At 40.7% G+C, this 27,793-nt stretch overlaps 1 protein-coding gene across 1 annotated transcript in view; it reads left to right on the forward strand.

Annotated features, from left to right (window-relative positions):
• The first annotated feature begins 1,417 nt into the window (after positions 1-1,417).
• LOC142951876 (protocadherin-15-like) overlaps positions 1,418-27,793 on the forward strand; it is an 87,105-nt gene continuing 60,729 nt past the window's right edge. Inside the window, exons 1-8 of the mRNA XM_076093732.1 lie at positions 1,418-1,538; positions 12,925-12,939; positions 13,700-13,765; positions 19,129-19,289; positions 19,827-19,982; positions 23,343-23,462; positions 24,415-24,525; positions 26,229-26,399. Coding sequence (XP_075949847.1) covers positions 1,418-1,538; positions 12,925-12,939; positions 13,700-13,765; positions 19,129-19,289; positions 19,827-19,982; positions 23,343-23,462; positions 24,415-24,525; positions 26,229-26,399 — 921 coding nt within the window. The remainder of the gene's footprint in view (positions 1,539-12,924; positions 12,940-13,699; positions 13,766-19,128; positions 19,290-19,826; positions 19,983-23,342; positions 23,463-24,414; positions 24,526-26,228; positions 26,400-27,793) is intronic.

Below are 27,793 nucleotides of genomic sequence, written 5' to 3' on the forward strand. Positions count from 1 at the left end.
ACACATAAATGCCCCCCCTAGGCAAACACTATCCTTTAAGCTGAAAGACGTTTTCTCCTGCAGGTCATCTCACTTTAAATGTTTGTGCGAGTAAGTAAGTGAGCAGTATTGATGCTAGATGGGTTTGAGCTGCATTACACAAAGCAATCAAAGACCGAATTATAGACACGTACAGACTCAGACAGTACCCGGATGCGTCTTTGGCTGAGAACTTCAAAGAAACCTATTTTCCCTTCAGCGTTACATGCTCTCCCTATAAAATGTAATTACGCTCAACCTAAGCACACACACACACACACACACACACACACACACACGCACCCACGCACACACAAAGTTGTGGCGTTATGACTTGTGGGCTTTAGAGGATATAACGTCAACTTACATTCATTTCCTGGAAACTTCGCCTAACCTTAACTGCTACCAGACTAATCCTAACCCCTAACCTTAACCTTAAACCAAGTCTTCACCCTAAAATGTAATGATTTATGTTATGGAGACGTGCATTTGAATACAACACACGCATATCAGCTTTATGTATTTCCCTCACTCTCTCTTATGTATTGCATCCTTTAGAATGTCTAATTTATCAAATGTGTCAAATCTTCCGCTGCAAGATCTGAGATGTTGTTGTTGCCACCACGGGCATTTTACATTGCACAAAATATTTCCATCTCTATCATCATCCACAGGTTTCTATATTTCCCATTGTGGTGGCAATCCCAATGAAACCATCGCTTACTTTGATGCACGAGCACAAAGATTGATCAAAGCTTCCACGTCGGTGAAGTGAAGTGCAGACGCAAACCGAACACGGAACTGTAGATTGTGAGGGCATCTCACCTTAGGGATGTAGTGGAGTGCACCGTCAATATAGACAGCATATTTTCATTCAGAGTTTTTGTAGGATGGGTGGGGATCATACACTTCTGCTACATCAAACTCTGTATTACTCCTGCCGTTTCTTTCAGTGGGAGATGTCATCTTTTGAGCACGTTAATGTACGCTTCCACACCAATGTTCACTGAGAGCACAGGTGGCATAGCCTGAAAAGTAACTCTGTTACGTTGTTCATTCTGTACACATGGCATCTATTGCACTTCTGGCCATCCTGGGAGAGCGATCCCTCGTATGTTGCTCTCCCTAAGGTTTCTTCCTTATTTTTCTCCCTGTTAAAGTGTTTTTTGGGGGTGTTGTTCCTGTACCGATGTGAGGGTCCCGGGACAGAGGATGTAGTATGTGTACAGATTGTAAAGCCCTCTGAGGCAGATTTGTGATTTTGGGCTATACAAAATAAATTGAATTGAATTGAAAAAGAAAGTACCTGAAAATGAAGTGAGTGAATGTGACTGACCTGTGTTTCTGTGCTCTCCTCCTTTCTCTGCAGCTGGATGCTTGGTGAAGCATGGTGGTGAAGATGGTTAGAACGCACTTAATGGGGCCATTGTCATGGGGCCGGGTCAAATGCCCGAGCATAATCGGAACAGGAGTCCTTTATCTGCTGCTGCTATCAACCTGTCTCGGCCAAGACACAGAAGGTAAAGGCAGTTCCCATTCTCTGTCTCTTTATCCATCTCTTTTTCAGTCAATGCGTCTGTCTTTGTCTTCATCTTTTCTCTCCGTTATATAATTTGAGAGCCGAATCAAGTTCGCTGAGGGGGGATTTAATATCAGGATTGTGCACATGGCTTTCTGACTTCAGACTTATTTTGGGTAGTGAGCCACATCTCAGTGAGCTGCTGTGTGGCACAAGATTTTCAGGATTCATAATTGATCCTTTGCTGACTGAAGATGAGTAGTAACTTGTTTGGTCAGCCACAACACAATATTTCAAAGGGTGTTAAGTAGTATATTCAGTTTTACCTCTTATCATATCATTTACTACCGCGTTTTTATGTTTTTATTCCATTCCGTATACCATTCAAATGTTTGCTAGGGCCACACTTATAACACTTAATGTCTCAACAGCTACAACTACTACAATGGATTGCCATTACATCTGGTACAGACATTCATTTCCCAGTCAGGATGCATTCTGATAACGTTTCGCAAACCAGTAACGTTTCTTTCAGCACCATCAATAGGTCATCATTTTTACTTTGTCCAGTACTTTAATATCTACCTGCAAATACCTACAAAATATGTGTACATGTTTATTGCTGATTAGTATATGTTAGTGTTCTTGCTAAACTAAGATTGCGAACATGGTATGTTACAATAGCCTTATTAGCATCTTAGCATAATGCTCATTTTGTGAGATAGCTTAAATGTAAAGGTCCCAAAATCTTACATCCTGTTTACAGCCTCTCACTTCCCAATGTAAGAATAATCTGAAATTTATTTGATAATATAAATAGCTGCCAGGGGTATTTTTTATGTTTAAAAAAACCACCCACGTTCATATGAACCTGTACTGAGAGCAAACTGAAGCAAGGTAAGACAGAAATGAAGTCATCACCGATGGGAGAGCTCAGCATAATACTCTCTTGACTTTCTGCTCGATTTGTCAGAATATTAATATACCATTTAACTCTTAGTCCTTGCAATTTATCTGGTTGGCATTTAGCTGACAGGGCTATGCAGCCAAAGGTGAATGACTGTGAGTGTATTTGCTTCCGTGCAGAGGGGTAGAAGGGGAGCCTGTGCAGGCATCCAGATCAACCTGGATTCATCCGTCCCTCCTCTGTTTCTCCACATCGCACATGTTACACCTTTAAAACTGTGTCTCCTAAACAGGGTCTCAACAACAGGTTTGCAGGTCTTATTCTGGCAGATACTAACATGACAAGAATAGTTTGTTTTAACGAGCCTGGATATTCCGGGTTTGACAGACAACATGTTACTCTGTGTGGCTCCCCTCACGACACAAGTGGGTTTTTAATGAGCTTGAGTCCTGGGACAAGCGGCTGATTTTAGCTGTTTGGACCCTGCGCGACAAGAGTTGTGGTGTGTTTTAATTAGCGTCGGTCCCAAAGTACAGTAAGAGACTATATTTGCTCATTATTGGTTTCTTGAGTGACGAGAGTACCAGCATATTTTTAATGAGGGTGTGAGACAACACAATGTGTCAAATGCGGCTTCTTGGCTGAAAGTGTAGTAGCTCCAAACCCATTTACTCCTGTTTGTTTTCCTCGAACAACCTGTCATAACTTACTAATTAAGATCATAGCATTGTGATGCTCATTACTGAGACCAGTGTGATTTGTAGCACAACACAAACAGTTTACTCTAGCTATTGTTGTCGGGTTCAAATTTAAACTCGCTCGGTGTTGCTCGCACCGAAAGCAGCAGACTGAAATGCAAACCCTCTGCTCTGGTGAATTCCTGTACTTGACTTGACTCTGATGATGAATTCATTTGAAGCCTGCGGTGTGTAGCCGGTGCTTCACTCGTTGTTTTAATTGAATGTGAGTAATCTCGAAGTATGAACAAGACACAACAGACGGCATTAAAAGAGTGATGTTTGAGTCGTCGTATACTGAGTGTGATGATGTGTGTGTGTGTGTGTACCTCTGTGTTCGGGCCGCTGTCGCACCTGTCTGATTGTCTGTGAGGGTTCCTGCATGACAATGAAACAGTGTGCTGGTTTGTGTGCGTGTGTGTGTGTGTGTGTGTGCTAATATGCCTGTGATTGTGTGGCACAGCTGCAGTGTGTTAAATGGCAAAAATAATTGCCAAAAAAAGAGAGAGGGGTGCAATACCGTATTAACCAGATTTATTATTTCCAGATAGCTCCTCTCTCACCGTGACTTTCTCAGGCCAGCCAGCGTTCTGCTATAGTTGCACAAAAAGACTCTGACTCCATGCAAATGACAGCTCCTGGTGTGACTGTGACTCTCTCCCAAACCGATTCCCACTCACCAACCCTTTACTACGGCGTGTCACTCTGAATGAACTCGCACTCACAGCTGTGAGGTAGGGCAGGAATAAACAGGTACATGGTGCGGAACACTCTCCCCCCCATGTACCAAACCACCTGTATGTTCATCATGGTGTGGGCTTTAATTGATGCGATTAGAACATTAATTTAGCTAGGGACGCAATATTTTATCTTTAGTTCACCGCACATCGTGTTATTTTCATCCCACCATCATAAAAGTGTATCCAAGTTTTGTGTGCAAAACCAAAATACTGTTTATGATATGGCAAGTCAGAATTCAAATTGATGTGATGGTTCACCCATTTTACAGCCCAGTTCTTCACCAGAGGGGCTGCTGTGGCTCAGGGTGTAGAGCAGGCCGTCCTTTAGTCACAAGCTTGATCCCTGGCTACTCTTGTCCGCATGTCAAAGTGTCCTTGAGCGAGACACTGAACCCCAAGTGGCTCCCTGGGCGCTTTACAGCCTCCCACTGCTCCCAATGCTTAAGATGGGCTACATGCAGAGGTCAAATTTCATGTATATGAATGGGACGATAAAAAATGTAATAAAAAAGTTAAAGCACTTATTTTGAATATTGTACTCTTCCACCCCACACTAGCTGGCCTTTAATATGGGAAAACCAAGCAGATTAATTGTCTGTCAATTGCCACATAGCACGAGACCAAATGATATCTCCCTCCAGATCTCTAAATCACTGCCCTCTTTTTCTGCAATTCATATAGCAAAACAAAACAAAAAACAGAATGTTCTAATTATAGTTTCATACACATGGTGATATCTAGACAACTAATTGTACTTGAAAGTGTTTTCACAATGTAGTTGTTGGTACCGGAGGTTGTTCTTCTGACCACGATACATTTTGAAACCATTTCAACATTTACCATTTTCAACCTCCCTGAAACAGAATAACACATGAACAGTTGAATGCAGTCCTATCATGTATCCGTATCATGCAGGCGATAATACCTTTGTGAACTCTACACTGTTCATTACCTGTGTGACTATGGTATTGAGCTATTGATTTCTTTCTTGTATTAGACTCTATTACATTGTGCAGGTGTTTGTGACACGTTGTGCCCACCACTTGAACGTCTGTATGATGGAGGATGACAGTCTATGTGCTCATGACAAATATGCTACACCGCTAATGTCATTCGTGCCAGTGTGGTGGGATGGTACTGCAGATTTATGGTATATTTTTTTGCGCGTGTGTCAGCATGTGTGGGGGTGTCAGCTTTCAAGGTGATTTTAATATTTATTACAGCTTAACTTTGTTGTTAGATGTTTCATCCGAAGTGAACGTCTCTCCCATCTGTGCTCACTTCAGCCCTGCCTTCTCTACTTTGTTTGTCTTTATCCCTTTTCTTTATCTTCTATATTGTTTATCGTTGTTGTTGTTCGATGCTGCTGGCTGGCTGAGGGCTACCAAACCAAAGGCATTTCGTTGTATCACTACAATGACATCTTTAAGTCAATGAATTGTACCTGAGACTATAGTGACACACACTACATATACAGCACATATATATCACTTTGGAGAACATCTGTCTTCATAGGAATAGTGTTCTGGTCAAGTTCCACTTAGTAAGAAGAGTTCAGATACAGCATCAACAACATATTATCCATCCACACAGCACTTCTTTGCAGCAATTCCAGCTAGCACATGGTTGCCATTTAGTGTCGGTGTAGACTGTACAAACCTGGCAACCTGTTCAAGACTTTGCGAAGCTGCATATTCACATGCATTGCTGTAGCCCGTCTGAAATAAACTACAGACATGTTTGCATCTTTCTTTATGTATGGGATTAAACAAAGGAGACATTAGTGAGCTGTAGAGGTGTTGGTTGGTGGGTTTTTTTCACTTTGGAAAGAGGCCAGGTCTCTATATCCCCCTGCCTCCATTATTCATGCTAAGCAGGTCTAAATACATCCTGGCTCCTGCTCTGCACTTAAAGGCAACTTGTGGAGTTTTCTTGCAAACACTCTGTGTCCTTGAGGTCAAAATTTCCCTTTGAATAGCAGATTTTTAGGATTACAACTTGGGAAATATGTTGTTCATTCCACAGTGTCTTTCAAACGTAGCTCTGTAATGCTACCAGTAATAGAGAAAAACATATCAGGGTATCTTTTAAGCAGAGACATGCCATTGATCTTCTCATCGGTTTTACCCACAAATGTCGATCTATTCCGATTAAAATATTCTTTACATCCTTCTCTCTTCCTAAGCAGAGTCCAAATCCAGGCTCCAGCTACAGACAGCAATGTGGATCTTACAGATGCCGGCTACCACAGTAGCATTTGGGGTTACTGGAGGGGTGTTTATGTATTTCCACCATGTGTCCTCAGAACAACTACCGTCTGATTACGACCACTACTGCTGTCGGCTGTGTTCAACCCCTCACCGGCCGGGACATACTGAGACATAGACAGAGAGAGGGAGAGAGTCAGGATAATGGATAAGCCAGCACAGTGACAAAGTGGTGATCCCTACAGCACTGAGCCTGACACTGTGTGTGAGTGTGTGTGCGTGTGTGTGTGTGTGTGTGTGTGTGTGTGTGTGTGTGCAAGCGGGTCTACAATCCGTTTTCTCCAGAGATGCATCAATCTAACACAAGGTCACACTGTCTCTCCTTTCCTTTTACTCCTCTCTTCACAACCCTCCATCCACACTTTGCTTCTCCTCTCTTCTTTAAATCTTTCCTCCGTCCACCAATCCCCTGCTTTTTTCTTCTCTGTCTCCTTGGATCGTCTCCTCTCACCTCTCCGTTTTTGTCCCCTCTGTACCTCCTCTGTCCTCCATGGATGAATGGATCGGGAGGGGGGAGTAAAGAAGGATGGATGGATAGATGAATGGGTGATGGATGAACGGCTGGCTGGTTGGGTAGCGGAGGGCAAGACGGAGAGGAATCGGACCCCAGGGAGAGGTGCAGATTGGTGTACACGCTGATGGAAGCTCAAAAAGGACATGACACACAAGAACTTTTAGAGGAAAAACACCCTTTCCGTCAGCTCCTGTCTTTCAACCCTTTTACTACCTATTTCCCATGTTTGAAAGAAGTGTAGTATATTTTCAGAAGTCAGTACCGTAGCAAAAGGTTTTAATATGTGGGTTGAAAAGCATTGTGGGCCGTGTAGCGGAACAGACACCGGGGCAACTGCTTGAATGAATGACAGAAATTACAAGCTTGACTTCTTGTTTTAACATTTTCATTTGCGCCGTTTTAATAATGTGCTTTTAATAAGTAAATTATCTCAAAGGGCCTCTTTGCATAGTAATTAAGTTATATCAAAAAGGCCTAATATGTAATTAACTTACAAACCCTGTGGAATACTATTAGTGGCTACACGCCCACGCGTACTGTTCACAATGTTAGGTCACTTTAATGCCATTAATCCTCATTCATATTGTATGTAAAGGACACATGTTTCTGCAGGCTTGTCTTAAGGCTAAAGTAAAAGCTTTTCTTTTTTTATTCAATGACATCTCATATTAATGCATATTGAATGGCAGACTCTTCCATCTCCCAACTTGTTATATTATCAATTTCACTTCAGTCTTGCGCACAAAAGTGAACAGTTTCATCATAAAATGTTTGCTTTGCCATTTTTTCCGAGTGTGCCACATCCAAATTCTGTGGCCATCAATCAACAGTGAAAGCAGCTTTTTTCAAACTCCTCTCTCCTCAGAAATCGGATCAACACAGACGTCTCTTGAGATAACTTCCTTCTTTTCACATATTATTCCAGCGTATTTTTGGAGTTCACCATAACTTTGTTTTCCCATTCACAGTCTAGACTCCAGGCAAGGTGTAGCCAAGCGACTGTTTAACAGATGGTAACAAGCAGGGTGCAGTCAAGTACAACTGCAGCGCAAATGAGCATGTTTTCACATTATGGCACAGTGAAACATCTGATTAAAAAGCTTTTTAAACTGTTTAGAAAGAAAGTGTTGGTAGGAGGGTTTTCTTACCTTGGATGGAGCTCGACTCGCTGTTTTCCCGTTTCCTGTTGTCTTCATGCTAAGCTAACTGGTGGCTGGCTGTAGCTTCATATGTATCTTACAGACCAGAGAGTTCTGTCGATCTTCTCAACTCTCAGCAGGACAGTGAATAATTTGTCCCCAAAACTATTTTTTTTTTTCAGGTTGTTTGTTTTGCTTGGCTCTATTACTCGCATCATTCAACCCATTCCCTGCTGGATAAGAAACAAGAACACAGACCATTATAATCTTTAGCAGACTGCCTGCTACGTTGACTTTGCCCCACAGTGCATCGTTCACAAACCCGAAACATCACCAGATGTGACGAGTCAATTATTTTGGTGGAAGCAGGCCAGCGCGATGGCTCTGATGCCTGTGTTTGAAGAAACATAACGGACGCACACACGATCAATTATGGTGTGCCTATCAGTCAAATTCATCCATATCTTTGTTTATTGTGCGTTATGTTTTCACTCCTGGGAGTAGGGAGGTAGAGAGAAGTCCTGTAACCATAACTGTATGTAACATGATTAAAGAGGAGCTGGATCATTTACATGATATTATCATGTAAATAATGTATTATTAACATTATATCAATATTACATTTTTAAACATTACAGTTATTGCCAATAACGTTATGTTAATGTTAAAGTTAAAGCCTGCACCTAATTAGCTTAGCTTAGCATTAAGCCTGGCAATAGAGGGAAACTGGCTCTGTCCGAAGCCGAGCTCTAAGGCTCATTGAAACGTTATATCTTGTGTTTTTAACCTGTGCAAACAAAAAAAGTGTGAAAACACATCTTGGTTTTAAAAAAAGGCTCAAGAAGCGTCCAACTATTCCTTAAACATTGTGACAGTAATGAAGCATTAAAGCCGATATCTATACCTTTGCGCTATGGAGCGTTTCTCTGCATCGTGACTCATTTTACGTATCCGATGGATCCTGGCTCAATTCACACGGACACACAAACTGGTGCCCAGGTGCCCCACTGAGTCACAGTCTCAGCATGTATATTTTATGGTAACTCTAGCACGTGTGAGTGCAGACAGGCATATGGGCTTGATTGTGTCAACTGTGTAAAGTGGTGTGAACGTGCACATGGAGTGTGTCATGAAGAAATGTTTGCTAAGCAACGTGTGTGTGTGTGTGTGTGTGTGCGTGTGTGTGTGTGTGGTATATCATGGAGACAGTTGCCAAGCCGTTCGCATGCTGAACAACAATAGCTGTTTTCAACTAGCTCAAGCCTGTTTTGACTCTTCGGCGATTGCTGTGGTCTTCATCTGCAGTCACTTCTCCGCCTCTTCTTTCTGAGTCGACTTTGTTCTTAATGGGGGGGCTTTCTTTCCTGCCACCCTTGGCAACCCGTACCTGCTTATTTCGCTTGCCAAAGTTAGATGGACAGAATTTGAATAGTAAATAATAAAGATATTGATTGAAACACTCCAGGTTTAGATAAAGAGGCGTTGGATGGATGATGAATCTGACACAGGGAGCGGGCATTTCTCGTTGACTGCCTGGGATATTGTCTGAACAAAGGGAGGTCTATTTCAAAGTCTTCCTATTTTGTTTTTATGTGGTCCGCACCTCGAAGGCTCAACCTCCCCTTCCCTATAGCTTTCTTTTCATCATCTTGACAGAAACTTGGCATGAATTGATTTTTCTTCACTTCACTCATGCACAAAGTAATTTTGGTGATTCTTTTCTCAAGAAACTTTGAGAGAGGAAAGCAGCAAGTGTGCACTTCTCAAAGATAAGTGAGTGCTTGCAGGAAGACAAGTACACAACGATGGAAGAAATGCACAAGTAAACTTTTGAGGGTGAGCATGAGTGGGTACTTTGGGAGGATGAGTATACCAGCATACAAGAGGACAGTAACTGTTCTATAGGAAGACCTTTATTGGCCATATCATACAAACAAGTGCACTCTTGTGAGGAAATGTGCCTGTGACTTATGTGAAAAGAGAGCAGAGAATTTGCATTTCTATGCAATTGACTCTGCATCCTGGATTTTTTCCCTGGTGTAATTTTCCACAGTAAGACTCTCACCCTTAAGTTAACCCGACTGTCATGCACAGATAAAGGAAATCCCTGTAACACATGATTACATTTAGGACCTGCTAAATATATGTGGCAAGGCAATTGATTTCAACTTCACGGTTACACTTCTGTGCCAATACATGCATGAATTTGTTTTAATCAAGATTTTGACTTGAAAGACTTGGCAACAAGTTCTTTGACTTGATCGTAGACGGAGAGAAATTTGACTTTAAATGAGCATTACCCAACCGTTCCGGGTATATAGATTTGAAAAAGATTCAGCTCATTCCAATTTGAAATCTCATCGTGTTCATCTGTCACTTTAACTTGCAACCCAGACTGTTTACGGTTTCATCCCATTTCATTTTGATTGTTTGAGGGGGGACACAACCCGACAGGTAGAGAGTGGGAGGCAGATGAGAAGAGACAGAGGAGGGAAGAAACAGAGGGGAGAGAACGAGACATGGATGCCCCGTAGAGAACAAATGGCTGGTTAGTAATAAATGAGGGGCATCAGCTTACACTGAAGGATAAAAAGGCAGTCAAGCAGGGGATACACATCTGTCATCTGCTGTTCACTCACACACACACACACACACACACACACACACACACACACACACACACAGGCCAGCTGGTAGAGTGTAATGTAACTAGTGACTATTGTTCCATGGCTCATGCATCTATCTGGATTACTAAACTGAGATGCACCCATAGAATATAGCTTCAAAAGGGTGAAAAGAGGTAAAATTCTCGCTCACCGCCACAGAGACCTTGGATGGTGGAGGAAGGCACAAGCAATCAGCCCGTGTACAGTATGGTGTCTGGAAAGCTAATGAAGCTAATGATTGGTGGGCGCACCTGAACAGAGAGGTGGAAATGAAGGTACAGCATGAAGCTCAAGCACATTGAGCTTGAAAAAGAAACAGCTGGCGCAACCCCGTGTCTTTAAAACTAGTGTTCATACGCAACTAATATGTTTCTTGCAGAAATTTATGCTGGAATGTATCTGCAAAATGTTCACAGGCAAATAAAGCATGATTAGCGCATGTACAGTTATGTTTAGACAACTTAAATATAACATGCTTCTTTGTGTTCTGTCTGAGAGGTGGATGAGCACAGCAACACCACTTTCATAACTGGGCTCTAAGCCTGGCTCACTCCAAAGTTCAAAGATCCACCCAGCAGCAGCTCTGAGTCTGGCTAATTACCACAATATGTTCATTTGTACAAAAACAGTAATTTAAAAATGTCAATTTGTGGTTTTAGAGGGAGTTACATGGGTTAACTATTTCTTGACAAACAGCAGTTCATCCATCAGCTCAGCACTTGTGTGCAGCTCGTTGCCGGCCAACCTCGCTGTGTCAACAAAACTCCAGGAGGTCACCGTGCCCGGCTAATATTGACCAAGGATCACATATTGTTGTTGTTTCTAACATTGGGTTGACCTTTTCATCGCACCCTGAAAAATAGAGTGGTTAAATGTATTTTCCAAAAATGCTGAACGATTCTTTGGATATTTACCCAAAACCACAATCCACAACATTTATTATTCTAAACCCATCAACATGTGGGAGACCGAACACAAACCGCAGTCTTTGGTGTCACAGTTCAGCGATTTGAACACCCAACCATCCACTCAGACATCTTCACTGTGACTTTGGTGCAGTGCACACTTGTTACACTTCCCGGATTGGAAAAAACCAAACATTGTCATTGAAGGTGATCCTAGCAGAAATTAAGTTTTAACCTATATATTTTTCGCAAAGCAATTGAGAAGATCATCAAAGTATTTTGTATTAACTGCAGTGCATAGCAAATTAAGAGGAAAATGGGGGGTTGTTCTAGTTTTTAAGGATAAAAAAGTGGGATTTAATAAAGTTGACAATAAAGATAATAGAGTATAAAAGTGTCGGTACACTTTGAACTTCTTTACTTTTCATTCTGCCAGAAAAAAATAATCATCAGAATGTTACCTCGAACAAATTCATAACCAATGTTTTCGTTGTGTTTAATCACCTGAAACTAAGAATTGTGTTTTCGTTATTGTAGCTTGAGCCCTTTCATATCTATGGAGTGGTCGCTGTCCCATATTGCATCGCCATGTCTCTACAGTAGCCCAAAGCAAGACAAGCCAAACGATGGCTCAAGAGGGGGCCTTTTGCATTTTTACGTTACCCGAAAGGTTCTCTCCATACTTGGAAAGGAAGGGGCTGGTTGGTTGCAATCTGCAACCTCACCTCTAGATGCTTCCTTTAAGTCAGCACGCCTTTTCGCTAAGAAAAACCTTTGCCATGGCAAATTGGACAGTTTAATCTATATTTGGGGACACTCAATATAGTCTCCCATATCAAGAAACAAGATATATTACCAATGAATCCTGAGAGAAGCTATGCTTTCATGCAGCTGTGATGTTTAATTGTGGAGGGGAAGAGAGACAGAGAGAGAGAGAGAAAGTGAAAGTGTGATCATTGTTCCATGAAGTCTATTTTCTAGGTGAGCAGATATCCGTCTTCCAGCCTCCCTGTGGGATTTTTTCCCCATCCATCCTCAAGAGCTGAACAATAATGTTACCCTGTCTTGTGAATGTAGGTGTTCTTGTATTTTCGGAATCCCTGCGAGGACATAGAGATAAAGGAGAATCCTTGAATGTTGGTGCTGCTTCTCCCCCTCTGAATGGGACCATTTAAAGCCTTCAGCTTGGGTTAGTAGTAATACAGTGAGGGCGTGTGGTGGCTGTGAATGGAGGTGAAAAAGCTTATCGAGACAAGCAAATCATTTGTATACTGCACATGCAAACACGCACACCTCTCGGCACATTATTTATTTGCCTGTGCTTTATTTCGCCCATGTTTTTTCAAAACTTCACACCCACTTACTGCATTTCAAATTCGACTCTCCTCTTTTTTTTTTCTTGCTTTGCCCTGAAGGTTAATTCTTATCTTTCATGATTTTCCTCTTCTGCTTTCCCCCCCTTGCCTTCCTCCTCCTCTTCTCTCCTTCATGGTGGGATGTCTCAAACTGCAGACTGGCAATATGAGGGTAAGAACTATCTCCTCTTTCTTCATCTGTTAACTGTGTGTTCAGTCACCGTTCTGGTTTATTAACCCCTGCTAACCCTGCGGAGATGTTATAGAGGGGGGGGGGGGGGGGGGGGGGTTACGTTGCTCGTTCCTGGTGGGCATTAGTCTCCCCTCACTGTCACGTCTTGTCTCCTTTATCCCTTTTTCTACCACATTCACTCCAATTATATGATTACTTTGCTCCTTTCCTAATCAACCCATTTCCTCTCTGGAGAGACGAATGCTATAGATTATATCTACAGTACCAGGCTCATCATGTATCCATTATGTCTAAATATGTCTTGCTGTAGGATATTTTAGTAATAGTTTTTCTTCATTTACCTTTTTGTATTTGTCTCCATCTCTAAAACAAGTGTCTCCCTGTCATCAACATTTGTATCCCTCCCCTCTGCTAACCCCTTACACCTCAATCCTTTTCTCCACTCCTCACTCCTTTCAGGAGTTGCTGTTGCCACTCTTAACCACACTCGCTCTGATATAAGCACTGTGCTCTGCAGAGTCCAATTCCATTTCAAAGAGAGACACTCTGACAGAGTGATTGCTGCAGCCACTTCTTTTTAAAGGAGAAAACTTACAAAAAACAGTTTAAAACATTCATCAAGCAAAATCATCCATATATGCTTCACGGTTGAGTTTCACACTTCAAGCTTTTCTATAATGGATTTAAAGAACCTTACAATGTTAACTCTAAATGTTGTATTTTCTTTTCATCCCCCCAGAATGTAAACTGTCCCGGTCGGGTCCTCCGGCTACCATCGTTGCGATAGATGAAGAAAGCCCAAACGGTAAAGTATTCAGCTGTTTTACATCCTTTAACTCTAAATGTGACAAGGGAACACTTTTGTTAGAATTTAAGACAATCATCACTGTTTACCGTAACTTAAACAAACACTGTTGGATGATTTTGACCTTTTCAGAAGGTGCTGATTGGCATGGCATGTAACCTGCACTCATTAATATTCATTAGGTGTGTGCCAACTGTGTGGTGGTTGGATCCCTGTCCCAGGAGATAAAGACACTAGGTCATTCAATTTGAGCTAAATCACTGTGTATGAGCACGAGATATGAGCGGCGTTCTATGTGTGCACGCCTGTGTTACATAATCTTTAATGTGAAGCCAGCAGCCAGTTAGCTTAGTTTAGCTTAGCCTAAAGACTGGAAACGGGGGGAAAGAACTAGCCTGGCTCTTTCCAAAGATTACCAAATTTGCCTACCAGCGCCTCTAATACTTATTAACATGTTCTCTATCTCTTGTGGGTAATCCGTACCTGGAGTCTCTACTGGTTGCTTGGTAGGAAGTCACTGCACACAACCAAGAAATAGTCCCATAGAACAATACCAAATCCATAGATTCTTTTTTTTACCTCATTGTTTCAACAGATTAAACAAACAAGATAATAACATGTTAGTTAGCAACTGAATCCTTGAGTTAAAAAACAAAACATAAACGCTACTATCTGATGCTGGGCATTTGTTTGAGTAGGACTCCTAATTTGAATATTTGAGACAAATAGCTATTTTCTCTTCTCTTCTCTTCTTCCCTGCAACCTAAACAAAAAAAGACACATTTTATCTGAATACCAAAGGACATATATTCAGTGTATTTTTGTCTCCAGAGTTAGCTCAAACTGTTTAAGACTTTAAGTAATTAGTGTCTCCCGGTTTGATGGATATGCCATTTCGAGGGTGTAGAGTATGAACAAACACAGAGCCTACTAACTGTAGGAGAGTGTCTGAGTGCTGACTTGTTTGGTCGTATATGAACATCATTTTTGTGAAGTTCAGAGAAGCTTAATCGTGGAAGGGTCAGAATTTTCAGTAATTGACGAGTTTAATCGTTGCTTTAGTCACAAGTAAATTAAGGCCTTGAGGAAAGCCATTAAATCTTACACTGAGGTGAAATGTACACAGACAAGTTGGTCCGTGGGATTAAATCACCCTCTTATCTCCAGCCTATAGAATAATCTCCAGCAACAGAAACCTGTCATAATGTTTGCCATGTCTGCATTTCAACAAAGTTTAAAATTGTGAGACCTGACCGCTGTAATCCTAACTGACATTCGAGGAGATTAGTAAAGCAACACCAGCCTTCCATCTACCCAGCTGGCATGTCTGTATCTGTTAATGTCTTAATGCATCCTATTAAGCTATCCATCCTCTTATTTCCCCTGCTTGCCATGTTTACTGGGTATTCACATCAGCCTGGCACTCTAAGTTACGTGTAGACCTGCCACCCATGTTGGCCGCCATGACGGTATTATTTGTTATACACAGTACTTTCAATTGGAGTGAATGGGACAAGGACATACTTTCTTTTCAGAGTTTTTCTGTCAAATGAAACCACCTGTATATACAGTATATGTATAAAATGCAATATGCATTATATTTAATGCAATTTTGCATTGTATGTTTAGCGTCACAGGTGGGGGAGACACACAAGTTCTTTAAAAAAAAAAGTAAAGAACAACAACTTATAGGAGTAGTGAATGCTATTTCTGGCATTTCAAATATTTATAGAAATCTAGAAAATAATACATTATCATTGTCATTTAGGCTGAACAAATATATGGTACTGTAGTCTAATAGAAAATGGAACTTCTGTAATTGTTTAATACACTAACCAGGTACACTCTTCGCTTATACAGTATGTTCAGCTTACTGCTGTGAACACACAAGACTATACCCGGAGGAGCTCATCGACATTTTCGCCTCCTCTTTTCACACATTTGTATTTCGGCAGCCATACCGTACCGTAAGGAGATATTTGTCAGGGAAATCTAAGTAAATAAATCAAATTGTGACAGGGTGGGGGTGGGGGGGCAAAACACACCTAGTGGAATTCATGCCCTTGCATTGACACAGTCCTTCAGCCGCAAAATAGTTTTCTAAGCTTTTTTTCAATTCAAACATAATGGGAGTTCAGCCTTGCAGATTGGTTGAGGAAGCTATAATGCTCTTCTTGCCTGATTGTGCATGTGTCACAAAAACACACTTTTCAAAAGATTTTGTTATTCCAATACATTTGGTTGTAAAATGTCGGTATCTATTTAATTGAGTGTTTTGCAGTGAAATGATGACAAAACCCCCGGCAGTTACAATGTGTGCTCACATATGACATATACACGCATGTATGTGTGTGTGTGTGTGTGTGTGTGTGTTTGTGTCGGCATGTTATTGCCTAACAACAATGTGTACTTTGTGTTGTTTGTCTCTCTTAGTGGTAGTCTTCCTAACAGGGCTGTCGAAAAATATGTTGGCATTGAAATGCTTTGTATGCGTAATGCTGTGTGTTGCTCCGTGGCTGTGCGAAAGTGTTACGATTTAATAGAGAATCTCGCTTTAGGGTGATTATCTTTGGTTGGTTTGTGCAAGAAAGAGAGAGAGAGAGAGAGAGAGAGAGAGACTCGAGGAAAGAAAAGAGTCGGAGGGACAAGAGTAACAAGATACATGTTAAGGATTTTTTTTTTTTCTCAGGGAAGATAATATTGAAATTAAGGCTTTGATTCTAATAATATAAAGTAACAGGGTGATTATAAGTGGATCGATGTGGGAATAGGAGTGGGGCAGATACACATACGTACATGCACAGAAGCACACACTCATTTAGCAAAAGGACATCAGTATCTCCACAGGGGTCTTCACAATATACACAATAACGTATTCCATGTATCATTTAGCAGATAATACAGGCTACATCAGCATACAAAATTGCATGTAATAGTGAACAATCATCTTCGCTTACTGCTCTAACATTATTAGTGTACTGATGTAAATATACTCGGCTTTGCTTATCTAGCTTGACCACTGATAATGGGGTCCTTAGAATCTTTCTTTTTATTCTGCACATAGATAGAAAAGGATCCCAGCTGCTTTATCCAGCAGCATGATATATGTGCTAAGGGGGCTGTCCACTGAAGTTGTTGCACAATCTGCATTTCACTCCATGTTACAATATATTTGAAAAACTTCCGATTTATCATCGTATTTTAATGACGTGTGCATAAATAAACATAAAATCATGAAGCTGCCATGAAGACTGAATTATGAGTGTAAAAAAGCAGCAATAAAATGGTACATGGTGTGCGCTCTTTCTGGTAGACACACAGAAGGCTTTACTACGGCTGAAGTAGCAGGTGGCTGTGGCAATTACTTTTCAGTCCATGACTCGTACCTGTCGCCACATTCAGTTAGGATAATGTCCTGTAAAAATTCTATTAATGTGCCGCCACAATGCTCATTTTCTCGCTATTTCCTCCTAATATTCTCTTTACTGTTTCTCCCTCTCAGCCTCTCATTCAACCCAATCTTTCTCGCCTCACTTTCCCGTGCTATCTTTCTCACTCCTCTTGCTCTCTAATTGCTCTTTGTGCTGCTTAATCGCGGACAGCTCCTCTTTGCTCTCCGTGTTGCTGCGCACACACACTCCCTGCTTCACGCCGTTGGGCCTGTATGCCGTAACACATGGGTCACTTTAATATGGTGCTGCTGAGTGCAGTATTCAGTCACACATCCCATGAAGTGAGGTCACTGAGAACAGAGCCCGTTTCTATGATAAGGTCTATGGAATTAAATTAGTTACACAAGGTGTTATTTTTTACTCATTTTGCAAGACAGAAGCAGGAAAACCAGAGGAGAAATAGCTAAAATATGGCAAGGAATTAAACTCCTCTAATGAATTCAATTTTCTATCCAATTTCTCAAATAAAGAAACCAATTTCATTATATTTCCCCGTTTATTTAACATTAGCGAATAACAGCAAGGCATTTGACATGGTTTCCATGGTAGCATAGAAGGCCGTGACCCAAATTTATGTCTGGCAGATCAGATATGAGATCGCTTAGTGTGTGTGTGTTTATGTAGTTGTACGTGTGCGGGTGTGTGTGTGTGTGTGTGTGCAAAGCGTCCGTTAAAGGGCAGACGCTGAGTGAAATTCTTTACAATTTTTTTGCTCTTTCTCCACTTAATCTAATGTTTAATGTACGATAACACACACAGACATGACCGCATCCAAAATTGTATCTTATGCTGAAAACCTGCAATGTCTAATAATGTGCTGAGGAATGGTTTTGTGCTCACACACACACGAACATTTTTTTAAATAATTTCTTCTTTATTAATAATGCAGCATGTCTGGCCTGCTAATGGGTCTCTTTAACCCGTTGGAGCTGTACAGAGTCAAGTGGTTAAACTGCCTCACTTCTTCCTCACACATTTTTTTGCAGCTATTCTGTTATAATATTTTCCATCTAAATTTACAAAATGATACTGGACAACCAAGCGTTAGTTCATGAAAGTGATTGAACACGAGAATGAACGTGTGAAAGAAGAACAGGAATACTTCAAAGTGAAATCCAGCAAATAATTAGAAAAGTTTGGCAGCAGGGCTCAGTTTTCATTGACTCTGTCAATCACCGATGAATTGAGGATGATTCAATTTAACGCAGATGTCTGTCTGATTCTCCATCTGCCGTTTCCTTCTTCTTGCAAAGCTTAGCTTCTCTGACCCGTTGCTCTTCTCTGCTCCACCGTCTCCTGGCTTTGCGTTGATCGAGAGATAATATGCAGCAGACAGTTTCCATTCAAATCATGTTTAGTCGCCCTGTTTTTTTCGACTCTCTCTCTTTCTGTCTTTCAATATTCCTATCCTTCCCAAATCGCTCCATTGCCTCTGTTGTGTTTAATGAATTGAGTTTTTGTCCGTCTGTACTATCTGTCTCATCAAAGTGTTTACTTTTTATAATGTCTCTTTCTGTGAAATGTTCATTTCATTTTGTGTTCCAGTTGGTATTACAGCTACTGGTATGGAGAAGGCAAACAGAGTAGCCCCCATATCGAGTCAGCCTTAATTTAATTTTAGTTCAACATGCTTTTTACTCTGTCTCTTTCTCTCTTTGTGGTTGTCTCTGTCTCTTCCCTCTTGACCTTGGCTACAACCTATGTCATTTCCAGGCTTATACTGTAATTAATTCAGAAAATGAAGAAAAGCAGAGGGTTCTCTTTGGGCTGCCTCCCTTTTTTTCACAAATGAAATTAGATTCAAACCTATCTCCCTGCAAACATTATTTGAATCTATGTCCAGGAACTCTGGACTTTGCGTGTCTCTCTCTAGCTGACGGGTTAATGCAAGTGTTTTTATTGTATCCCCAGGAACGTTATTGGTGGACAACATGCAGATAAATGGCGTGGCTGAGGGTCCGGGGCGTACCATCTCTCTGTCGCTAAGGGATAACCACGACTACTGGGTGATCCTTGACCCTTCCAAACAAGCCCTTTACCTCAACAGCACCGGACGTGTTCTGGATAGAGATGTAAGGCGGCTGAACTACCTTTTTTTTTTTTGTTCTGCCTTATGAAAAGTTTTTGGTCCCATTCAATTTTTATTTAAAAGTGTCTTAACTTGCAGAAACTATTTTGCTCCTCATGGTTTGGCTCCTAATTGTCAGATCGATTGAAATCTTAATGAATCTGTTGTGTCACACAATCTCACAGGTACTACCACTTTTTCAGATAGCACCTCAAAATAAGAGCAAATCTAATGTAACGTTGTTTCAACAGATGAAGACAGCTGCTCGTGTCTTTGTTTAATTCAGTTTTTCTTTTTACACTCGATAAATGTGCCAGAAGCTAATTTTCACCTATTCTAACTTTCGCTATTTTTGTTTCGCTCCGTAAAGTAATCCAGCAGATGTTTTTTTAAAGTCTGATTCAGCACAAAAAGTTGAATACAAGAGTCCGGCTTTCTTCTGTGCAATTGTTTTATTTATTTTTGTTTTATTTTCTGGGTAATTATTTATTGCTGTTGTACAATTGTAGTTTATTTATCCCTCTGTTTTTCTCTTTTCCAGCCCCCCTCGTATATTCAGTCCATTGTGGTTCAGGTTCAGTGCACCAACGAGCTGGTAGGCACGGTGATTTTACATGAAGTCCGCATCGTTGTTCGAGACCGCAACGACAATGCACCGCATTTCCAACAGCCAAGATACTACGTCGGCATCAGTGAGGTAAAACACACACACACACACACACCTATACACAGTGAAAGTTTCACATATATAAACATACACATTCCCACCTCTCACAGAGATGTAGTGAAGTAAAAAAAAAAAAAACATAATACCAAAAGTGGTGGAAATACTTTACTGTCTTTCATTTAAATCAAGAGCTATTTATTGCACTTCTAGTGCAGTGCTGCTGTCTATCAGGATGCCAGGTACAGGACTCATGGGTCTGAGACTAGAGACCAAAGGAAGGGGGGGGGGGGGGGGGTACAGTGGTACTTAGTACAGTGCACAGCACCAAGCTTTTTCCCATGCTGCTCTGGGGGGTCATGTGTAGCGCTTACAATGCCACTTTAAGAGGCTGCATTGACCTTCACTCTGACAATGTAGCCTGGTGTGTGTACACACTGCAATGTATTTTGAATATAATCCTCCCCTAAATAGTCTTGTACATTGCATTTTGCTGTCACACTAATGTTGAAGGGCCGTACCGTAAGCAGGGGGAAAAGCAGAGTCTTTGGGCAGTCTAAGAAAGGATCTAAATCTGTTATCCTGAGGCTTCCAGAATAGTCTTTAAGATGCCAATCCCACAGTTAGTGTGTTATCTAGAGTCTGGGGGAGCATAATTTAACTAGAAGAGGTACAGACTGAAAACTGGACAAGGATACATCTAGCCTGCTGCCAGTGTGGACCTCGGCAGACCCAGTAGAATATCTCATTATACAGTATTCCACAGCCTGTCCAACTCGATCTGTCTTCTCAACCTCTTTTTCTCTTTCTTGGCCTCTCTTCTCTGTTTTTGCAGCTCCCGACACTCCCTCACTTCCATGCCCCCTCACCACTCCCAGCTCTTCATTATGTCACCTTTCCTCAACCTACCCACCTTTCCTCTGCCACACTCTATATATTTCTGGTTGTCTCTCCTCCTCCACCCCACCACCTCTCACAGCACTCCAGTTTCTCATTACTCTTACGAAAATAATTCCCTCCGTTCACTTCAACGACCGCCATACAATTTAGGAGATGCGTCGTAAAAAAACTCTAAAATATGATTCCTGTGCCCGCCCAAGGTAAATGTGGTCAGTTTGGTGGTAATAATTTAAAAAAATTAATTCATTTATTCTGATGTGGGCAATAATTAAGATTTGAGTGCAAGTCTGCTCATTAGTTCGACAGCTACGTCTAATTCACTTTACTTTGCCCCCAGATCTCCAACCACCTAATGCGGTGAATTTAATATTGAGAGAGTGAATCAGGAGTTACATCCAGCTTTATCATCGTGCCTGCTTCTATTTGTCTAACAGTTGTTGAGTGCAAGAGAGTGAGGAAAGTGACAGATTAAGACACACAGAGAGGCAACATGGTTATTTATAAAAACGTCTAGGACGTGAAAGTTTTCGTGTACAAGGGGATCCTTGTGGCTGATTGCATGAGTTGGCGCTGATGTCGGAGTCTGGAGTTGTTTCATTAGAGCCGTATCCGCAAGTGGCAAAGTGACAGCATGAGACCTTCTGAAGACCATTGTTGGATCTGTGGGAGGCAGAGATAACCCTGTTGAGGGAAATGATGTAACAAATCATTGGTGCAGCAGCTTAATTCAACTTAATCTCAAATGTTTCTTGCGCTGTCTGGAGATTAGACTTCTGTTTTGACACATAATCGCAGATCCTAAGGCGCATGGCTAAAAAAAAAAATACAGCATGTCAATTTAAGGCTGGCAAAGTTCTTCCTTTCATGTGCTGTGGCAAGTGTTCACATTTTAGGTTAAGAATTTCTTTTAGAAGACCAATCTGGCTTTTATTAAGAGTTTGTATCTATGTTTTAGGCTACTCGTCATCACATCATGCACAGTAGGTATACAGTACACTGCTAACTACTTGCCAAAGGACATCATAGTTGTTTAGATTTCTGAATATGGTGTTTTTACCAACGCAAAGAAAACCAAAAACATGAAAGAATATATATAAAACATAACCGTATTTTTCATCTCCACATTTTGTTCATTTTAACTTGAATGAACACGGGTTAGCTACAGTTACCATCATGTCAGACACAGCAGCTGTCTGCAGCTAGGAGTTGGCTGAAAAGAGCAACCCCGACATCTTTGACATCATTAGATAACTGAGCATTATGTTCTGCTGCTGTGTTGCCATCCAATGTGTGCCGTCTTAATCACAGGGTTTCTCCAGCTGTTGAAATATCATGTGTTGCAGGATTGCAGGATGCAAAATAGCTAATGTTACAGCAACTGGCTCAAACATCTGTTAGCTAAACAGCTACCACTGCATATACAGTATCTTAGCATGACGCTAGCTCTCTGTAGCTAGTGGTTAGCTACTGAAAAACTATTCAGCATGAGAACGTCTTCATGTTTTAACTTAAAATGAACATTGATGTGTAACAACCAGTTGATGAAAATGAAAAATGGAAATTTAATTGCATCTTTGCGTTAAAAAAAAGAGTTCTTCAGCGGCCACCACAGTGCTTTCTGCTCAGCTCCTCAGTATAGTCTCAGTGTTTTGGCAACTGTTTGGGTGGAGTAAGATCATTTAGGTGAAGAATGTCTTTGGACTAGAGTCAGATTTGGCTCAAACACATTGTGGCATATTTAATTTGCTAATTTCATATTATAAAAGGGTTGGCATAATAAGCTACAGGGGTGCCTACACCTTTTTGGTCTTTGCTGTAATCGTTTTTTGAAATTGACTCATTATTTTATAACAGTGAGTATTTGGGTCCAACCTGTTTCTGTTTTTATTATTATTTTATATATTTTATATCGACAAAAAAAATGAAGATAAAGACACCCACACTGTCTGTTTGTCGAGTGAGACAAGCACTCTTAACGTACCATGCGTGATTTTCTTTCACCCTTTTTATCTAAAAACTTCAATTGGTTGGGGCAATGAGGTGTAGCAGACATTCACAGTAGTGACGGAGATAAAGACTGAGGCACCGACTGCAGACAGACAGAAAGTTAGACAAGCCGTGCTGCCTGTGTTTCATTTTATTTCCACAGCAAATGAAAGCACACAAACATTTACAAGCTGATCTTCCTTCTCAAGCCCCATTTGAGCACAATAAACAAGCTGCGAGTCATTTTCTGTTTGTTTTGTAGAGACAGTGGGGTATCAAGATCCCTTATGGCCAGACGCATGTGAAGAGTTTTTTTTATATGCCCCTCCCTTATCTCTGCCACATGCAGGCAGTAGATGTCAGGAAGACGAGACACAACAGTACAGGAAAGAAGCTGTTTGATGTCAGTGGTACAGAGTATGAAAGGGTTTAAGTGTTTGACATCATGTAGTGTGAGCTTGTAGGAAAAAGATGCTGATATTCTCCCTCGCTGTGTTGTGTTTTCAGCTGACGCCAGTGGGAACCACTATCTTCTCTGGTTTCTGGGGGAACAATGGGGCAAAAGACATAGATGACGGTCCCAATGGACAGATAGAGTACACCATCCAGTACAACCCGAAAGACCCGGTAGGTTATCCATCTGCCCGCTGAACTCTTCAAAGCTTGAAGTGGCCAGATTCTAAACTCCGTATTCAAGCTATTGGCTTGCTATTGAAGTACTAACAAACTCTCACACGACACGTGCAGTATAATTGTACCATTTAAACACTTTCGCATAAACAGTCTCACGCTTGCACAGGCAAGCTTCTTGTCCAGCTACAGTGTGTTCAGTAAGGTTTTAGATACTCATGTTTGGGAAGTAATAAGCATACAACTGGATGCATGAGTTGTGTTGTGTGAGAGTTTGTAAACAAATAACGTAAACAAAAGCAAAAATGAACCAACATTTTACAAAGAGGGATGCATATTTACATGGTTATTTATTTTATTGTTTAAAATTGACATCATAGCCAGATTTGGGCCCAATACCTCTTCTCTGTTCTCTGTGTCTAATAAATAATAAGTTGATAAATAACCCATTTCTTGAAAACGTTGACCACTTACTGGATGTTTTCAGCCATGAGCTTCAGTTTCTTAAGTTCCATTAGCCAAATTCTGTTGTACAGTAAACCACCTTTCCCTATCTCAGAGTTTAGTTGTTGGTTTAGTAATAAACTACATCAGGAACAGATGGACTAGTTATTGTTCAAAGATTAGCTCATTATTGCATCACGCAGCATATCTAACACACTTTTAATCCGTTACATTTTTTGCCAAAGAATCTACATTGGTATGATAATATGGGAGTTCCAAAGTGTTCAATATCTGATAAATAAATAAATATGAAATAAATTGAAACTAATCTCATAACCAAATTTATATTTCCCATTATATGCCCAATCTGCTTTTTTCATAATGCCATTTTCCTCAATAACACAGAATGTCATGCCACTGTTATTTATTTCATAACTGTTGTATCATTAACCGTTGACTCCGTAAGGGACTCACTATGCTTCTAATTTATGTGTGTGTGTTTCAGACAACCAACAGAACGTTTGACATCCCTCTGACACTATTTGGCTCTGTAGTTCTCAAAGAAAGACTCAACTATGAGGAGATAACGCGGTACCTGGTCATCATACAGGCAAATGTAAGTCTTTTTTATACATTGTTTGATATATTTGCCTCCACTTCTCTGTGCATATATCAAGGAAGCAAGCAAAGGGAAACAGCGAGCTAACATGGTTCTGTAGGAACGTTCCTGACGACTACATTTCAAATGGCAGTTGAAACTTAGACGAGTCTAAAAGTAAGAAAACACTCCGAGAACAGTCAAAATTGATCATACAGGGTTTATGTGCTGTTCTGAGCTTTACAAAATAAAAATGTTTGTGTATATCTTAATTATCTTGAAATAAAAACACAGCAGTTATATTGACCGTTGAGACGAATTTGCCTGTTTGTTGTGAATTTGCAGAGCAGCTACCTTTGTTTGCAATTGGATGGCAGATAAACTGCCACTGGAATAAGAAATGTGTGATTACACATGAATGCCTAAGCAGGAGTAGAAGTTTGAGGATAGCTTTACTCTCCTTGTCTGTTCAATAGTTGTATTGATAGTTAACGGGGGCCTCACTGCAACCCAGCTATTTCAGCTTTAGTTCTCGTGAAGGTCTTCTTTCGGAAAAATAACTTAATAGTGTGCAACGACGTCAATCTTTTTTCATTTATGCATGTATGTATGCATCAAGGTGACACATTTTGGTGTGGGTTTTTTCGAAAACCTGAAACCTTTACACAATACAAACATTTCCACTGGAATGTATTACTTAGATTCAGGTCATGTTTTTGTGAATACGGTGCTACACGGTGTACCGTTCATTCAGATAGCGTTTAAAAACTGGCTGTATTTTCTATTTTGAATGCCCCTGTCCCTAATGGGTTTTTTCTTCTGAAGTCTTAAAGTCCCACTGAAGCGGATGAAGCGTCTTTATCTTCTGTACTCCTAGCATTCCCCAGTAAACTGGAATATTTGAGCGATGTGTAGTTACGAGAGGAATTTAATTAAGATCCTAAGCGTTTGATTGGACTGCTAAAAAGGTGGGCGGGCTTGGAATGTTGACGCTCTCAGCGCAAAAATCCTATTGAGGGGAAAACGCTTTTTATCGGCTATGCAGCAGTGGTTTGTGTCTTCAAAGGTGATTTCATGATTACCGTGTCCGGGATGGGGGCGCAAACACGACTGTTGGAGATTTTTTAATTACTTGATCACACATTTGACATTGAGGGCAGTATAAATGGTTTAACTACTTTATCTGTTTAGTCTTTAGCAATTTCGAATCTTTTATATTGTGTTAATAATTTAAAAACTTTTTATTTATTTGTAAAATTGCTATGTTTGGTTCTTACAGTTTTCTTTGGCCACTCATTGAACAGCGACAGAGGAGAGTGGGAACAATTCATTTGTAAATCAAACTTTATACTTTACTTGCTGCAAAAATGGCTCATGCTGTTTTTTTTTTTTTAAGCTTTTATTAAATATGTTTCCATACATTTGAAATGATGAATCAATCATTGATTATGATCAAGGAACTTGTGCAGTCTGTGATGGGCTGTGTTCTTATAAACACATTAGAAGCATGCTCAATTCATCTGCTCTTGATGAGGTATGAATTGAATGATGAGTATGAGTTCGCTGCAGCTTTGTCGATTTACATTTTTCTGAAATTATTCAGCAGGACTACGCTGTGGTCATTTTCTAATTTAGACTCCAAGATGAAGATATGCAAATATCTGAAAAAGAAAGTGCAGTATCATCCAAAAATAAAATAAAATCTCTCTCTCTCTGTCTAGGACCGGGCCCCCTATCCCAGTGAGCGCAGTACGGCCACCACCACTCTGACTGTGGATGTACTGGACGGCGATGACTTGGGTCCCATGTTTCTACCATGTACGCTTGTTGGAAACACCCGTGATTGCAGTCCCATCACGTATAGGGCTAATGTACTGGAGCTGATAGAACCGGTAAGTGTGTGGCTGTTATGTAACTATATTATATACTGCATTGTGTTTGTGTGTATGGTGCAGAGGAGCTGTTTGTATTTGTCTCCGTGTGATAGTGAGAGCTGATCCCCTCACAACTCCTCACAAAACTCCTATTTAATGGTTTTAATTTAATTTTATGGAAGGCAGGTTTTGTTATGGGCTTTGCATTGCGTGTAGTTTAACAATGACGAAATGATGACCTCTGAACTTTTAAACATGGTATAACGTGTCTCTATGATGCCTGCAGTTAGGGCCTGTGTCCACCAAAGAGTTTTCTTTTTTTATATTTAATCGGGTATCTGTCTACGGGAGATTAATTCCGATTGCCAACTTTTATCTACAGGAGGCAAACATGGTGAAAGATGTGTGTGAGGTAATAAAGTCTGTCACGGTCCGGGAGTAGCCTATATGCCTTTCCCCGAACTAAGCGTTGTGATCCATAATTATTATTAATATTAGACCCGCCGCTCTCCCTCGCTCGTTGCCATTTCTGGTTTATCTTTTTTAATGTGGACAAAAAACAACTCCTGAAGTCACTGTAGTGTGTATTTATGTATATTTATTTGAAAATCTACATTATTTTCCTGCTCATTGATTCACTGGGGGGGGGGTCTAACATGCTATTTGCTGTTTAACAAGCTAGACAATGCAACATGAAAAACAGTGGAGGATGGAATACGCCAGTCTGTTTTGAGAACTTGAAACAAGGAGACATTTCTGATTTCCAAGTGTGTTATACATTGGAAAAACTTGACATACTTTTTAAATACAAAAAAAAGTAGCATAGCTTCTGAGAGTGTACCAGGTATAATTTCCTCCTGAAAAAGATCCAGAGTGTTTGATAATGTAACTTAAATTTCCATTTACTTATTTCAAAGTGAGTCTGTATCACCACAGTATGCATTCATGCTTACACAGCTGTATATATACTGTTGTATGTCAGGCATTTGACTGATGTTGTTATCAAGAGTGACGTACAATACCACCTTGTAAATGAGACAAAGTTGCTGCAGGCAAAATTTGTCAAGCCAGCAGGGCAGTCATGCTTCGCTTGATATTGTCTACTTCATCTCTTTGTTTGTATAGATCTTTGTCACACACTCACACACACACACACACACACTCGCACGTATGCTCACATATGCTCACTTTACACCAGACATACTGACTCTCTCTCCTCCTTAAAACCTCTTTTTTATCTCTCCTCATTCACACATACACTCTTACATACATGCACACACACAATTTTCTCCCAGCCAAAAGAGGCACGGCGAGGAACAACAAGGAGTAAATCAACTTTACACCTCGTGGTTTTGAAAAGCAGCAAGTGTACGCAGACAAGGACAGGGTTTACGATGGAGGGATGATGTGGA

The sequence above is a fragment of the Anarhichas minor genome, unplaced genomic scaffold (assembly GCF_050575085.1).
Source record: "Anarhichas minor isolate MPS153535 unplaced genomic scaffold, ASM5057508v1 ptg000017l, whole genome shotgun sequence".
NCBI lineage: Eukaryota > Metazoa > Chordata > Actinopteri > Perciformes > Anarhichadidae > Anarhichas > Anarhichas minor.